The sequence below is a fragment of the Bos taurus genome, chromosome X (assembly GCF_002263795.3).
Source record: "Bos taurus isolate L1 Dominette 01449 registration number 42190680 breed Hereford chromosome X, ARS-UCD2.0, whole genome shotgun sequence".
Lineage (NCBI taxonomy): Eukaryota > Metazoa > Chordata > Mammalia > Artiodactyla > Bovidae > Bos > Bos taurus.
In genome coordinates, this window is record NC_037357.1 from 46,292,138 (window position 1) to 46,308,619 (window position 16,482).

The following is a 16,482-nucleotide window of genomic DNA, read 5'->3' on the forward strand; positions in this document are numbered from 1 at the left end:
AGCAGCAGCAGCAGCAGCAGCAGCATACCCCATATAAAAATCTCTGGATGATACCTAAATATAGATGGGAGAATGAAAATGGAAAAGGCCAGTAAAACTTGTAGGGAAAGAATTTTGACCATAAAGATCCCTAAAATTACTGAGAAATCATGAATAGAAATAACCATTTAGGAAAGTGACGAGTTGGGAAAAGTACACGATTTTCCATCGAACAAATGACACAACCGACACATATTGAAGCAAAGTTAATGAGGTTTATAATGTTTTCTTTGGGGTAGAAATGTTTTAAAGAGTAATGTAGGGCCTAAGGGGAAGATGGTCAGACAGTCCAGAGGCAGTTCATCTGCAGGTGTGGTATCTGATGAGCGACTTGGTGGCCGCAGTTATGGCATACTTGCGGAGCTCCCCAGGCAACAGAAGACGCACAGCTATCTCGATGTCTTCGTGCGTGATGGTGCAGCACTTGTAGCAGGCCAGGCGCCTGGCCTCTTTGGCAATCCGCTCAAACATATCTTTCACAAACGAATCCAGGATGTTCATGGAGTCGTGGGAAAGACTCAGGCCTGTATGCATTTGCCTCAGCACCCTAGGGAAGTAGGTAGCAAAACTTGAGAAATTGTCGTTATGGCAGTGCCGGCGACGGCGACAGCGGCCCTTAGCTGTCTTCTGCTTTGCCTTTTTTGGTTCTGCATCATATGGCTCTGGTTTGGAGGTCTCTGCTTTCGCCATCTCCGTTTCAGAGGGCTCAGTTTCGGAGGTGCCAGTTTCTTTGGTGATCACGTCTTCCTCATAGCTGTCAGAGGATGGTTGGGACACGACAGAGCCACCATTCCCCATAGCTCAGCCCAGAAGAACAGTGAGGGGGTTGAAGGCCGTTGGCCGAATTTATAGGCCCTGCTTTCCCTGACGTCACAGACACTGTCCATATCTGATTGGATGCAAGGCAGGGAGGCCTGTTACTATGGCAGCCCAGTCACGTGACACTGGACGTCCCACTTCCCAACTCCTGACGTGCCCCTCCCCCACATTTAACCCCCAGTCAGCCAAACTCCCCTGGTGGCTCTGACGGTAAAGTGTCTGTCTACAATGCGGGAGACCTGGGTTCGATCCCTGGGTCGGGAAGATTCCATGGTGAAGGAAATGGCAACCCACTCCAGTACTCTTGCCTAGAAAATCCCATGGACGGAGGAGCCTGGTGTCCATGTGGTCGCAAAGAGTAACTTCACTTTCACTTTCAGCCAAACCCAGTGAAATTCACCTAAGTTGAAAAATGAAATAATCAGTTAGAGCTTCCTGAGAGAGTATGACAGACCTCTATAACTCCAGCTCTTTCAGGCATCAGAGTGGCTCAGGTCACTTGGTATACATTTTACTCCAACACAGACTCTTCTCCAGACTGATCTACAGTGGCATGAGCAAAATGTCCTGGCTTCCTCAGCAGAGTGCTCCTGAAAATCATAGGAATTAAATGAACAGCTATTATCTCTAAAATTTATCAAAACCAATGATCAGTATGAAGAGAATGACAAAATCCCATTCTCCAAATACAGAACACAAACAGAAATAGGAATACTTACACATACACATTAAAAATATTTAACATTTTGCAAATTATAAATTCTTTTCTTAAACATTATTTAGGTCCCCCAAATACCACACATACTGGAATTGATTAATTATTTATAGTGGTTATTTCTCAAAAAATGATCACTCTTATTGCTGACAAGCCACTAGGGTGAGAGAAAACGAATAAAAAAAGAGAGAAATAAAACACCTAGAAATAAACGTACCTAAGGTGATGAAAGACCTGTACTTAGAAAAAATAAGACCCTGATCAAAGAAAGTGAAGATAATACAAACAGAGGGAAAGGTTTACCTTGTTTATGGATTGGAAAAATTGTTATTGTTAAAATAAACATGCTATCCAAGGCAATCCACATACTCAGTGCAATTGCTATGAACATACCAAGGCATTTCCTACAAAACTAGAACAGACAATTTTAAATTTTGTATGGAAAATGAAAGACCCTGAATTGCCAAAACCATCTTAAGGAAGAAGATCAGAACTGGAGGAATCAGGTTCCTTGACTTTGAACTATATCAGAAAACTACATTAATACAATCAGTATAGTATTGGCACAAAAACAGATATGTGGAACAGAAGAGAGAGCCCAGAAATAAACCTATGTGCTTATGGTCAATTAATCTATAGTAAAAAAAGACAAGAATATACAGTGGAGAGAAGACAATCTCTTCCATAAGTGGTGCTGGCATAACTGGATAGCTACATGCAATAAAGTAAAATTAGAACATTCTCTAACAGCATATACAAAAATAAACTCAAAATGGACTAAAGACCTAAATATAATACATATATTATGTAGGAAGTAATTTTAAGAAACAGAATCCATTAGATATTTTAAAGAGCTGTGTTTCTTTCACATTTGTAAATTCAGAAATTAAATGAACATATCAGTCATAAAAAAAAACATTAAAAATACAAAACAATTGGGTTTTAAAGAGATAGCTGGGACCTTAAAGGTCTCTGATATACAAGAAATGTAGGACAGAGAAGGGAAAAGCAGTTTGATGTTGAAGACTGGAAGGGGGAGTAACACTAGTAATTATTCACTTCAGTTGATGATTGAGGAAATAAGAGCCTAGTGAGCAATCACCTTGCAATGTTGTGGTTCACTGTAAAGGCAAAATAAGGGAAATGGCTTCACGGCTGAGTTAACAATTTGCAAGTCTCAACTCACGGATGATGGTGTTCATAGGATAGGCATACCCCATTCAGAAACCCTTTCAACATTACCATTGTTTCTGGATTCACTTATAAAGAGGACCCCAACACAGCATAGAAGTTAAGTGCAACAAAAAATTCAGGAAAAAAAACTCATTTCACACTCCCTAGAATCAGAAGTTTCTACCCTAACTCATTCAGATGATCTAATGTCATTCTTTTCCAGCCCTTATTCTCTTGTTTTTGAAGTGGAAAACCTTCATGGTTTTCAGCTTAACATCCTAGGGATGGCGAGGGCATTCATCAGAGAAGCTAAAAAGTTCATGTTGACTCCATGTCAGCCAAGGAGGGACTCAAACTGGTAGCCACAGTCACGGAGCCACCCTACAGTGAGGTTATCCTAACTAAACCAATAATGGTCTTCCTGGGTCTGGTGTTCGGGTCTGGTGACAGTAGTGTAAGAAGTATGATTATCTATTTTATTGTTCACTTTATAAAACTAATTAAGATCATTTAAATATTATATAAGTATTAGAAAATGGCCAAATAGTAAAGAATCCACTTGCAATGCAGGAGACTCAGGTTCAGTCCCTGGGTCCGGAAGATCCCCTGGAGGAGGAAATGGAGTCCCACTCCAGTGTTCTTGCCTGGAAAATTCCATGGACAGAAGAGCGAGGCAGGTTACAGTCCATGGAGTCACAAAAAGTCAGACATGAATGAGCGACTAATACCCTCAACACTTTCAAGTATTCTAGAGCTCCTGTACAAAATGCTAGTGATTGGGTCAATTAAACACATTCATTTATTGTCTCATACTTGTGGAGGCTCTAAGTCCAAATCAAGGTTTCATCTGAGTTGGATCTTACACAAGGTGTGAATGCATAAGGGGCCTCCATTCCTGGCCATTTTCCTTGGCTTGTAGATAGCTGAAATCTCCCTATACCTCCCCACATTTTCTTCCCTATATGTATGTATCTATGTCTGATTTTCCCTTGTTCAGTTCAGTTCATTTCAGTTGCTCAGTCGTTTCTGACTTTTTGTGACCCTATGAAACACAGCACGCCAGGCCTCCCTGTCCGTCACCAACTCCCAGAGTCCACCCAAACCCATATCCATTGTGTTGGTGATGCCATCCAACCATTTCATCCTCTGTCATCCCCTTCTCCTCCTGCCCTCAATCTTTCCCAGCATCAGGGTGTTTTCAAATGAGTCAGCTCTCCGCATCAGGTGGCCAAAGTATTGGAGTTTCAGCTTCAACATCAGTCCCTCTGATGAACACCCAGGACTGATCTCCTTTAGGATGGACTGGATCTCCTTGCAGTCCAAGGGACTCTCAAGAGTCTTCTCCAACACCACGGTTCAAAATCATCAATTCTTCGGCGCTCAGCTTTCTTTATAGTCCAGCTCTCACATCCATACATGACTACTGGAAAAACCATAGCCTTGACTAGACGGATGTTTGTTAGCAAAGTAATGTCTCTGCTTTTTGATATGCTGTCTAGGTTGGTCATAACTTTCCTTCCAAGGAGCAAGCGTCCTTTAATTTCATGGCTGCAGTCACCATCTGCAGTGATTTTGGAGCCCAAGAAAATAAAGTCAGACACTGTTTCCACTGTTTCCCCATCTATATGCCATGAAGTGATGGGACTGGATGCCATGACCTTAGTTTCCTGAATGTTGAGCTTAAGCCAACTTTTTCACTCTCCTCTTTCACTTTCATCAAAAGGCTCCTCCCTTTTCATATGGATATAACTCATTTGGATTAAGACCTACTCTAAAGAACATATTTTAACTTGATTACTTGGTAAATACTCTATCTCCAAATATGATCACATATGAGTGTTTATGGCATAGATACATTAATTTTAGAGGCACAAAATCAACCCATAGGAGATATGCATTTTGAACTACTTGTGGGCATATCTCCTGCCTCTTCCATCTTATTAAGAGAACACTGGTGACCACTTACGAGAAACAAGGTGGCCCCACCACAGTCCTTTTCACAATTCTGTGAATGTTCAGTAATTTCATTTTAGTATTTTATTTCTTCTTTCCTCTGTGAGGGAGAAGATAGTCTGTCATTCTCAATTGTTACAGAGTATTCTTTACACCTACAGTTGTAATTATTTCCTATTGTGTAGGATATAAGAGCCCGTAAAGTACACCACTCTCAGCCAAACATTAAGATAAAATCCTGATAATCCACGAAATCAAACTTTTCCTGAGCCCTTCAGGAAAGGGACAGGGCTCTACAGGACAGAAAAAACAGAAGACTTTCTTTAAACTGGCAGAACCTCATGAGATAAAGAAAAAGAATTGAGGTCCTCATTTCACACCAGTCAGAATGGCTGCTACCCAAAAGTCTACAAGCAATAAATGCTGGAGAGGTTGTGGAGAAAAGGGAACCCTCTTACACTGTTGGGAATGCAAACTAGTACAGCCACTATCTAGAACAGTGTGGAGATTCCTTAAAAAACTGGAAATAGAACTGTCATACGACCCAGCAATCCCACTGCTGGGCATACACACTGAGGAAACCAGAATTGAAAGAGACACGTGTACCCCAATGTTCATCGCAGCACTGTTTATAATAGCCAGGACATGGAAGCAACCTAGATGTCCATCAGCAGATGAATGGATAAGAAAGCTATAGTACATACACACAATGAATTATTACTCAGACATTAAAAAGAATGCATTTGAATCAGTTCTAATGAGGTGGATGAAACCGGAGCCGATTATACAAAGTGAAGTAAGGCAGAAAGAAAAACACCAATACAGTATATTAACGCATATCTATGGAATTTAGAAAGATGGTAATGATAACCCTGTATGTGAGACAGTAAAAGAAACAGAGATGTATAGAACAGTCTTTTGGACTCTGTGGGAGAGGGCGAGGGGTGGGATGGTATGGGAGAATGACATTGAAACATGTAAATTATCATATGTGAAACAGATCGCCAGTCCAGGTTCAATGCATGATACAGGGTGCTCGGGGCTGGTGCACTGGGATGACCCAGAGGCATGGGATGGGGAGGGAGGTGGGAGGGGAGTTCAGGATGGGGAACACATGTACACCCATGGCGGATTCAAGTCAATGTATGGCAAAACCAATACAATATTGTAAAGTAAAATAAATAAATAAGTAAAACTGAAAAAAAAAAAAAAAGATTAGAATTAAAAAAAAGAAGAAGAATTGAGGTCCTGGGGCAAAATACTAGACAGCGCCTCCCTTAGTATTATAGGTATGAAGTGGACAGTACCTATTCCAAAACGGGCAATGAAGGTCTGTATTTTTCGGTCCAATATGGAAGAATTCTGATGGGCTATTATACCTCCACAGCTCTCTTTGGTCAATGCAGTAAATATTTAGGATAAATGAGCCTCATTGTCAAGAATATTATTTAGTATTTTGTGTAAAATTAGAGAAATCTTATGAGAGAATTTTTTAAAAAGAATGTGATTCCCAAGGAGGCCAGGAAAATCTTCCACCAAAGCAATGTTAAGAAAATATCTCTAGGTGGGACCTTGAGATGATCGTAGACAACCTGAATATAATTTTGGAAATGAAAAGCTAATTTCAGAGCCATTGCATTTTTGAAAAGGGAACTCGAGACCCATAGGAAAGAGACAGTATTTCACAGAATTATTTCATTGCTATTGTGCTCATTGTTGTTGCTTTCAATATCCCCGTGTTTACCCATATGACATACGAATATTTTTCCAAGCAATTCTTGTCCATTGCTATTGTGTGTGAATTCCTGTAAGAAATCTAACCCACTAGCATATTTTTATTGGGCTAGGTGTGTTTTGCATTAGGTGAATCCAATAATCAAATACAGGCATTAGGAAACCAGTTTTACAAGTGCACCATGTAGGCCATGAAGACAGAAGTGCATGGGAGACGGACACTTGATACCTAGGAAGGAGGGAGGGACAATGGGGTTCAGTGTTGAAGACCAAGAGGGGAAATGAGCATATACAGTTGTTCACTTCAGAGGGTGACTGAAGAACTCAGCCACCTAATGAATAATCATGATCTAATGGTGTTGGCTATTGCAAATACAAGTTAGGACAAGAGTTTTCTGCTTAAATAACAAACTATAAGTTTAAACCCTAGGGAGACAGTTCAAATTTTTTTCAACATAATGTGTATGATAGAATTTATTGTAAAACATAAACGAGAGCTGAAACTCGTTCAGTTCAAGCTACTGCAGAAATAACTGCAGTATTCCTCTATACAGAGGCATTGTGAAATTCATCAATCTTTGAGAAGTGAAGATAAGCAGAAAACATATAGCATGGTGGGCCTGATGCTTGAGCAGGTATTTTGTCATGCACCCGAGGGAAGTTTGTTTTAAGTAGGAGTAATATATAAGGTTACTGTGCTTGTGGAAGTAAATAGCTTGGCTTGTGTAATATATCCGTCTGAAAAATCAGAGTCCTTTACCATATTCTAGTAGGTGAAGGGCATTACCCAGAGCCACATGGCTACTGAATTAGAACTGACACCAGGATCCAGGTGATTCCCTGAATCTCACTTCAGTGTCTGATCCATTAGGCATGGTTTTGCCTTTGAGTGATTATGTCAGAGGATAACAGAAACCATGCTTCTTTTGATGAATCTGCTTGATAGGAAATATCTCAATATAAAAGAATAACCTTCAATGATCTCAAATCTTCATTTGGAAATTAATTCAAGTGAAGAATGTTTAATGAAGTATTTCCCTTAACCACACTCCAATATCATGCAAGGACAGCTTCTTATGTTTTTCACTCTCCCTAAATGTTTTCCTCAAACCTGCCTCATTTGACTCTGTGGAAATGCACTTTTCACAATTGAGAAGGATGAATTACAGCTATAATGTCAGATGTTGGAGGACCGAAAAAGAAGAGGACCATGAGGTATATGAGAAAACTCTGTGTCCCTAAGTCAGAAAAAATAGATGTTCAGACCAGGTTTGTCTGAGTTCCTTTCACCAAGAAATCTGTACTTACATTCTCCTTGCTGTCTACCTGTGTGTTTCTTTGTCTATATAAATGACCCTACAAGTGGGAGAGAATGTCTATAATGGTTAGAATTTTCAGTCCACTTTGGTGTGAAAGCTGTGGCATGCAGTATAAGATTCCACAAAATAGTAGGTGCCCCTCTCCTAGTGGTAAGTAAAGTAAACCAATCCAAAGAAATCACCATAGTATAGTGAACAAAACACTTATTCCTATGGCCATACCCTGTGTATGGCACCCAAAAACATCTCAAGAAGCTTTTCTTTGATTTCAGTGGCTATTAGATTCAGGAGTATAGCTCATCCCTGAATACTCCTTCCAGTGAGAGGTCCTGTCTGTTTCCTCCTCTTCTTGAGTTGATGAAGCCTGTGATTATTTTGAGCAATGAATAAAATACAGTGGAAATTTTATTATACCAATAACAGGGCTAAGTTTTAAGAAGGAATGTCCTTCTGCCTTGCTGATAGAGGACATAGGGCTACCATGGAAAAGCTTAGTCTGTCCTGCTGGACTGCTCCACAAGAAAAGAGGCCCCTTTTAGCACCAGGTATGTATGTGAAGGTTGTCTGGAACTTTGCAGTGTAGCTTAGGTATTGGATGATTATCACTGAGTGATCTTAGGATGCTTTATATTTTTAAGGGATATTTACATTTCACATTTGGAAATTGTGTAAAAAACTTAAAATCTTCCCATTATAAATTGTAATATACAAAGTTATGTTAAACAGTATTTTAAATACTCAGATGTGCTTGAAAGTGGCTCAAATCAATAGACAGCTGACACACACACATAATTCTAAATGATTAATTGACTATACCCATAGTGAAAAACTGGACTTTCTTTTTCATAAGAAAGGAAGGACCAAAGAAAATTCTAATTTTTGTCCTTAGTGGGCATGGAACAACAGACTGGTTCCAAATAGGAAAAGGAGTAGATCAAGGCTGTATATTGTCACCCTGCTTATTTAACTTATATCCAAAGTACATCATGAGAAACACTGGGCTGGAAGAAGCACAAGCTGGAATCTAGATTGATGGGAGAAATATCAATAACCTCAGATATGCAGATGATACCACCCTTATGGCAGAAAGTGAAGAGGAACTAAAAAGCCTCTTGATGAAAGTGAAAGTGGAGAGTGAAAAAGTTGGCCTAAAGCTCAACATTCAGAAAATGAAGATCATGGCATCCGGTCCCATCACTTCATGGGAAATAGATGGGGAAATAGTGGAAACAGTGTCAGACTTTATTTTTGGGGCTCCAAAATCACTGCAGATGGTGATTGCAGTCATGAAATTAAAAGACGCTTACTCCTTGGAAGAAAAGTTATGACCAATCTAGATAGCATATTGAAAAGCAGAGACATTACTTTGCCAACAAAAGTCCATCTAGTCAAGGCTATGGTTTTTCCAGTGGTCATGTATGGATGTGAAAGTTGGACTGTGAAGAAAGCTGAGTGCTGAAGAATTGATGCTTTTGAACTGTGGTATTAGAAAAGACTCTTGAGAGTTCCTTGGACTGCAAGGAGATCCAACCAGTCCATTCTAAAGGAGATCAGTCCCGGGTGTTCTTTGGAAGGACTGATGCTGAAGCTGAAACTCTAATACTTTGGCCACCTCATGCGAAGAGTTGACTCATTGGAAAAAATTCTGATGCTGGGAGGGATTGGGGGCAGGATGAGAAGGGGACGACAGAGGATGAGATGGCTGGATGGCATCACTGACTCGATGGATGTGAGTCTGAATGAACTCTGGGAATTGGTGATGAACAGGGAGTCCTGGTGTCCTGCAATTCATGGGGTCGCAAATAGTCGGACATGACTGAGCTACTGAAGTGAACTGAACTGAAATGATGGGTGAAGAATAAAATGTTGCATAAAGAATTTGTAGCCAAAAGAGTGCCTTGATGTAGCTTTGGTATTCTAATTAATACTATCAACATGGCCCAAGTAATTTCTATTTGCAAACTCATATATATGGCAAATGCAAATCTAATTGCGTCTAGAAGAGCTTAACCCAAATTGAGGCTTCTACAAGTATTCCTACAATTAAAGCCCCCTTAAACAAATACAACTTCCCCCTCCAAAATGACAGCATCAGGATAAACAATAAACCAAGATGGAAACCTGTAAAGACTTATAATCAGATACAAAGTACAAAAAATGTACTTAACATATTTAAATAGATGATAAGATACATAAAACATGAGTAATAAATAGCTAATTATCAAAAGGCAAATAAGCTTTCTAGTACTGAAAATCATAACCACTGGAATAGAAGAGTAAAGGAATTTTAAACAGCTGAAACAAATGGACAGAGAATATATGACCTAGAAGATAGATGAAAGAAATACTACAAAATACTTTATAAAGAGTATAAAAGGATTAAATGGAGGTCAAGAAACATAAGAAATGGACTAAGAAAAGACATCTCCTTGGCATACCAGAAGTGACAAACATTCCTTGGAAGTTCCTTTACCATAGATCTTTTGTCATAAGGTTTCACTTTCATCTCAGGTTCAAAGGATTTGTTAACAAAATAAGCCATTTGTTATGTACAAATAAATAATACAAGTATTTATTAGAGAATAATCTAACTTACTTGCAATACACTAACATTAAAAAAAAGAGAGAGAGAGAAATAGAGCAGTGGATACCAAATTGGATTTTGACTATCATCCAGACTTAAGCAGAGTTGGGAAGTCCGGTGACACAGCACATCTGGAGCTCCGATTGGGAAAAAATCCCAGGTAGCACTTTAACTCCATGGGTGAGACTTCAAAGATTGCAGTGCCAGCTTATAATCCCAGGCTGCAAACTGATTATCATCATCAATATGTGAGCAAAACTACAGCTCTGGTATTTTGCAAATATTTTCCAGTACTGTTTGCTTTGTTCTACCAATCTTGGAATGTTGCTAAATCCAGGGAGTGGTTGGCCAGACCTCCTCCAGGGTCTTAAATTCCAAGATCCTCTTCTTATCTATCTATTACACAATAGATAATAGATTCTCTTCCACACTCACAGCAGGTGTGGCTGACACCCACAGCAGTAGTCAGGGCAGTGTCCTGGTAGGTCAGAAGCAAGGTCAGAGGCCTGTTCTGCTTTGTCTCTGAAGCCTAAACAAGACTTAATATAATTTCCCTAAAAATAGTGTCTGTTGTTGTAAATATCATGATTTTTCATGTTGTCTCCAATGTCATTTTTTACAAATTAAATTCTAAGAATGATGTGGTCTTTCATGTGCAGGACATTTATGCATTCTCATTGCCCGAGAAAGGGATGGGAAGAAGACAGGTGTGGGCAGAGGAAGAAGTGCATATCTAATGCTGACTCTCCAAAATTATTTTCTGATCCCATACTGAATCTGAAGGTAAAATGAGCCATTAAAGTCACTTCACACTGGCCCAACAGAGTCAGGACTTTATACCACCTCCTTGATCAGTCCTTAGAAGTGGGCCAACTTGAGAAGTTCAGTGCAGCTCTGTGCAGCTGAGGTACACCTGAAGTGGCTTATGACTAAGGAACAGCAGTAAGTCTGTCCTTGTTGTGGTGTTCTGAGTGGTCCATCTTTGAGTCTATCAAAGCCTTATCATGATACTTAGGCTAGGAATGCAACACTATGTGTGTGGTTGCTTACTCTCACTACTTGCTTTCTGCTTCCATTTGTTTATGAAAGGAGATTTACTGTCATAGTCTTTGGCATGGCTCTGTAGACAATGTGTCTTTTTGTTTGCTAGTATGATCTATATGCTAACTTTGTCTGTAGCTTTACTATGATGTATCCAGGTATGCTTCCTGAATCTATGGAAACATAGCCTTCCTAAATTCTGGAAAGTATCAACTGTTTCTCTGTGAATATTATTATTCTAAAATTTAGCCAGGTTACCACTTTTGGCATGCCTACAAGATGTACTTAATACCTCCTTAGTATTAAGTCCATTTCTTAAGTCTCTTGCCATCTCTTTAATCTTTTACTTCATGTGTCTTTCTATGACATATTCTATATAATTTCTTTCATCTGTATTCTAAATCAACAATTCTCCATCCAGCTATGTATCTTCTGTTGCTTAAAATTTCTGGGAAGAAATTTATAAGAATACAATAATGTTAGGGAACTTTAACACTACACTTATAGCAATAGACAGATAATTTAGATAGAAAATCAATAAGGAGACAGCAGTGGCCTTCAATGACATATTAGTCCAGTTGGATGGAATAAATATTTATAGAATATTCCATCCAGAAGCAGCAGAATATACATTCTTTTCAAGTGTACATGGAACATTGTCCAGGATAGACCACATGCTATGCCACAAAAAACCCAAGTCTCAACAAACTTAAGAGAACAGTAATTGTACCAAGCATTTTCTCTAACCACACTGTATGAAATTAGAAAATGATTACATAAAGAAAATGCAAAAACCACAAACACATGGAGAGAAAAGAATATGATAGGAAAAAACCAATGGATCAGTGAAGAAATCAAAGAGGAAGTTAGAAAATACCTGGAGACAAATAAAAATAAACACACATCTTTCCAAAACCTATGGGATGCAGCAAAAGCAGTTCTAAGAGGAAAGCTTATAGACATACAGGCCTACCTCAAAAACCAAGGAACATCTCCAATAAAGAACCTAACCTACCATCTAAAGGAATTAGAAAGAGAACAAGCCAAGCCCAAGGTCAGCAGAAGGAAGGAAATAATAAAGATCAAAGAGGAAATCAATAAAATAAAGACAGGAGAGAAGCAGTAATTGGAAAGGAGCCTAAGTCAGACCCACCTACTGATCTTGGAGTGTCTCTTGGAGAGGTAGGAGAAATCTGGAGCTCACTCTGGGGACATAGATAATGGTGGAAGCAATTTTGGAAAGCTTTTTCTGCCACATAGACACTGGTGCTGGCAAGTATCATTTTGACATCTTGCTCCTGACCACAAGCCTATGGGCACCAGGATTGGATGTCTCAGGTCAAGTAACTGGCCAGGCAGAGACCCAGGCCCATCCACCAGTATCCAGTCTGCCTTATGATGGCCTGAGCCCACAGGTGCCACTGGATACAACCCTGTCCACCAGAGTGCCTAGGATCTGTCCCACACATGAGAGCACAGGCACTAGACCTGGGACACCCAGGAGCTGCAGCCAGAGCTCCAGGACCCAGCTCTGCCCACCATGGAGCTGCTAGTGGCCCTAGAAGAGCCTGGACCTCAGTCCCACCCACCAGCAGGTCAACACCAGCTCTGAGATACCTTGGACTCCTCAGCCAGCTGTGCCAGGACCCAGCCCCACTCACCAGTGAACCAGTGTTAGTTTTTGGATACAATAGAGCTTGCAGCCAGCTCTATCTGGAATGGGCCTCATCCAACAGAAGGTTAAATCTAGATCTAGGCTGCTCTTGGATCCTATCCAGCAGCTGCTTGAGTACCTTTGTCTGTGAGGCAGCCCCAAGGGCTTGTCATTGAACAGATGTTGATGTGCCATGGATGAGATGCACACTCAGGGTTGCTGTCCAATCTGGGTTACCAAAATTGTTACCAACCAAACTCATGTCTACAAGCCTGCACACAGTTAAGCCAATCTACTGACCCCAGTAGATTTTCTTTTAAATGTTGTAAGAAATAGAAGGTGAAAAATTGGAATAGGATAAATTTGAGCATATAGTAATAGTAAGTTCAGAATTCAGGGATCTGGAGAAGTAAACTGATATTTTTGTACTATTTTTGGTTTCTCATTTATGTATATTAAATAATTCTGAATATGAGATATGTTGAAAGAAGTTTGATTGAGGTAATTTTGATTTTTCTTATCAGTTTTTTCACTTTACTTTTTCATCATTTCCCACATAAAAATTCTGGATTATTGTACCCTGGATTACTGTACTGTACTCTTAGAGAGTTAGAGAATAAAAGAGGTATATAAAATGATAATGACCCTAGAGATCACCAGAAAGGCTGAAACAGGAATTATTAATTCAACTTTCAAATTCAGCTATTTCTGCAAAGTGTGTCAATTAACACTTATGCTTTACAATGAATTCTTATAATACAGACAATGTTGAAAAAATTTGAATGGGGTATGCTTGTCAAATTAATACTATTTTCCTAAGGTTGGAACTTATAGTTTGCTATTTAAGCTGTAAAGCCCTTGCTCTAATTTGAATTTTCAGTAGCTAACAAAGTGGAGAGTGAAAAAGTTGGGTTAAAACTCAACATTCAGAAAATGAAGATCATGGCATCTGGTCCCATCACTTCATGGGAAATAGATGGGGAAACAGTGGAAACAGTGTCAGACTTTATTTTTTATTATATATGTATATATTATATTTTATTTTATTTTTTAACTTTACAATATTTTATTAGTTTTGCCATATATCAACATGAATCCACCACAGGTATACACATGATCCCCATCCTGAACCCTTTTTGGGCTCCAAAATCACTGCAGATGGTAACTGCAGCCATGAAATTAAAAGATGCTTACTCCTTGGAAGAAAAGTTATGACCAACCTAGATAGCATATTCAAAAGCAGAGACATTACTTTGCCAACAAAGGTCCATCTAGTCAAGGGTATGGTTTTTCCTGTGGTCATGTATGGATGTGAGATTTGGACTATGAAGAAAGCTGAGCGCCGAAGAATTGATGGTTTTGAACTGTGGTGTTGGAGAAGACTCTTGAGAGTCTCTTGGACTGCAAGGAGATCCAACCAGTCCATTCTGAAGGAGATCAGCCCTGGGATTTCTTTGGAAGAAATGATGCTAAAGCTGAAACTCCAGTACTTTGGCCACCTCATGCGAAGAGTTGACTCATTGGAAAAGACTCTGATGCTGGGAGGGATCGGGGGCAGGAAGAGAAGGGGACGACAGAGGATGAGATGGCTGGATGGCATCACTGACTCGATGGACATGAGTCTGAGTGAACTCCGGGAGTTGGTGATGGACAGGGAGGCCTGGTGTGCTGCGATTCATGGGGTCGCAAAGAGTCGGACACGACTGAGCGACTGAACTGAACTGAACACTGTTAGATCATGATTACTCTTTAGGTCTCCGCGTTCCTCAATCACCCTCTAAAGTGACTAATTACATATTCTCATTTCGCCTCCAGGCCTTTACCATCGAACCCCATTTTCCCTCCCTCCTTCCTAGAGGTCATGTGTGTCACCCACCCTTGCATTTCTGCTTCATGGCCCATATGGTGCAGTTGTAACACTGGTTTATTAATGCCTGTATTTGGTTATTGGATTCACTAAATGGAAAACACACCTAGTACAATAAAAACAATATCCTAGTTCATTCACAGGAATTCACACATAGTTTATATTTCTGACCAGCATGCCAGAATAGTTCTGAAAAATATTTGTATATCATGTGGGCAGACACTGAGATACTGAAGCAGCAACAATGAACACAACAGAAATTATGGCATTTTGTAAAACGCTAGTTTTCTTATGGGTCCACAGTCCTGTTTTGAATCTGCGATGGCTCTGAAGTGAGCTTTTCACTCCCAAAACTATATTCTGCTTGTTTAAGACCATGTCAAGGTCCCATCCAGAAAAATTTAATTGCAGTTGATTTGATGGAAGTTTTTCCTGATATCATTGTGAACCATATCATTTTTTCTAATTCTTTCTTCAGATTTTTCTAGGGGATGTCCCTGGTGGTCCAGTGGCTGAGACTCTGCACTCCCAGTGAGGGGTCCTGGGTTCAATCCCGGATTGGGGAACTAGATCCTGCATGCCACAACTAAGACCTGATGCAGCCAAGTAAGTGAATATAAAAAATGATTTTTCTAGTATTCCACAAACATAATAAATAATAACCCTGACAAGGGGACTCATTTATCCTAAATCTGTACTCCAATGATCCCGAGGAGCTCTGGAGTGCATAGCTGTAGGCCTGGGAGTCCTAGATGCAGTATTCACTTGCTGGTGGGAGGAATCATGGCCTGGGGGTGTCCTGAACCTGGTCTCAGCCCATAGATAGGTACAGCCAAATTCTAGTCCTCAGCACTGGCTGAGCAGTCCAAGTTATCCTCGGGGTCCTGGGGCAGGCACCAGCCAGCTTTGTTGTGGGATGGGTCCTGATATGGCAGGATGAACAGCTCTGATGGTTCTGGGGCTGGTGTCTCCCCACTGGTGGGTGGTGGTACCACCCTGACATGTAGAGGTGGGTCCTGGGGTCTCTGGCTGCAGGGCCCATGGGTCACAGAGCTTGTGTTCTTGGCCTGCTTGTGGGGAGGGTGAGGCCCAGGGATTCTCAGGACTAGCACAAACTCTCTGATAGATGGAGATGGGTCCTGGGAACATGGGCTACATAGCCCTGAGTGTCCTGGAGCTGGTGTTTCAACCTATCAGGAAGCTGGACTAAGGTCCAGAGTATCATGGGATGGTGCCTACCCCTTGGATGGGTGAGGTTGGTGCTGCAGCTAGTTCTGGACCACTGGTATGTGGGGCCAGGTCCTGAGGTGGCCAAAGCTGGGTTCCAGGGTAACTGCAGGCTTCAGGGATCTCAAGGTGGGTCTGTATCTCTGCTTGGGTTTTTGCTTGGCCTAAGGAATCCCAGTACTGGTGCTGATAGGCGTGTCGGTCAGGTCTGGGTTATAGTACGAATAAGCTAGAAGGAGGATTACAAAATGGCACTCTAGCACCAGGGTCCATGTGGTAGAACCAGCTCCCCCAAAATGTTTGCCACCTATGTCTATATCCCCATGATGAGCTCAAGTTGCCTTCTACCTCTCCAGG

General features: G+C 40.6%; 1 protein-coding gene across 1 annotated transcript; it reads right to left on the reverse strand.

Moving 5' to 3' along the window:
- Positions 1–234: 234 nt before the first annotated feature.
- LOC100301024 (histone H2B type 1-A) lies at positions 235–990 on the reverse strand. The gene has a single exon (XM_002699769.6). The coding sequence runs from the start codon at positions 835–837 to the stop codon at positions 340–342; it is 498 nt and encodes a 165-aa protein (XP_002699815.1). The 5' UTR covers positions 838–990; the 3' UTR covers positions 235–339.
- Between the last annotated feature and the right edge of the window lie 15,492 nt (positions 991–16,482).

What these genes read in the sequence shown, in the direction of transcription:
- LOC100301024 (XM_002699769.6), bottom strand. Translation starts at nt 837, where the DNA reads ATGGGGAATGGTGGCTCTGTCGTGTCCCAACCATCCTCTGACAGCTAT.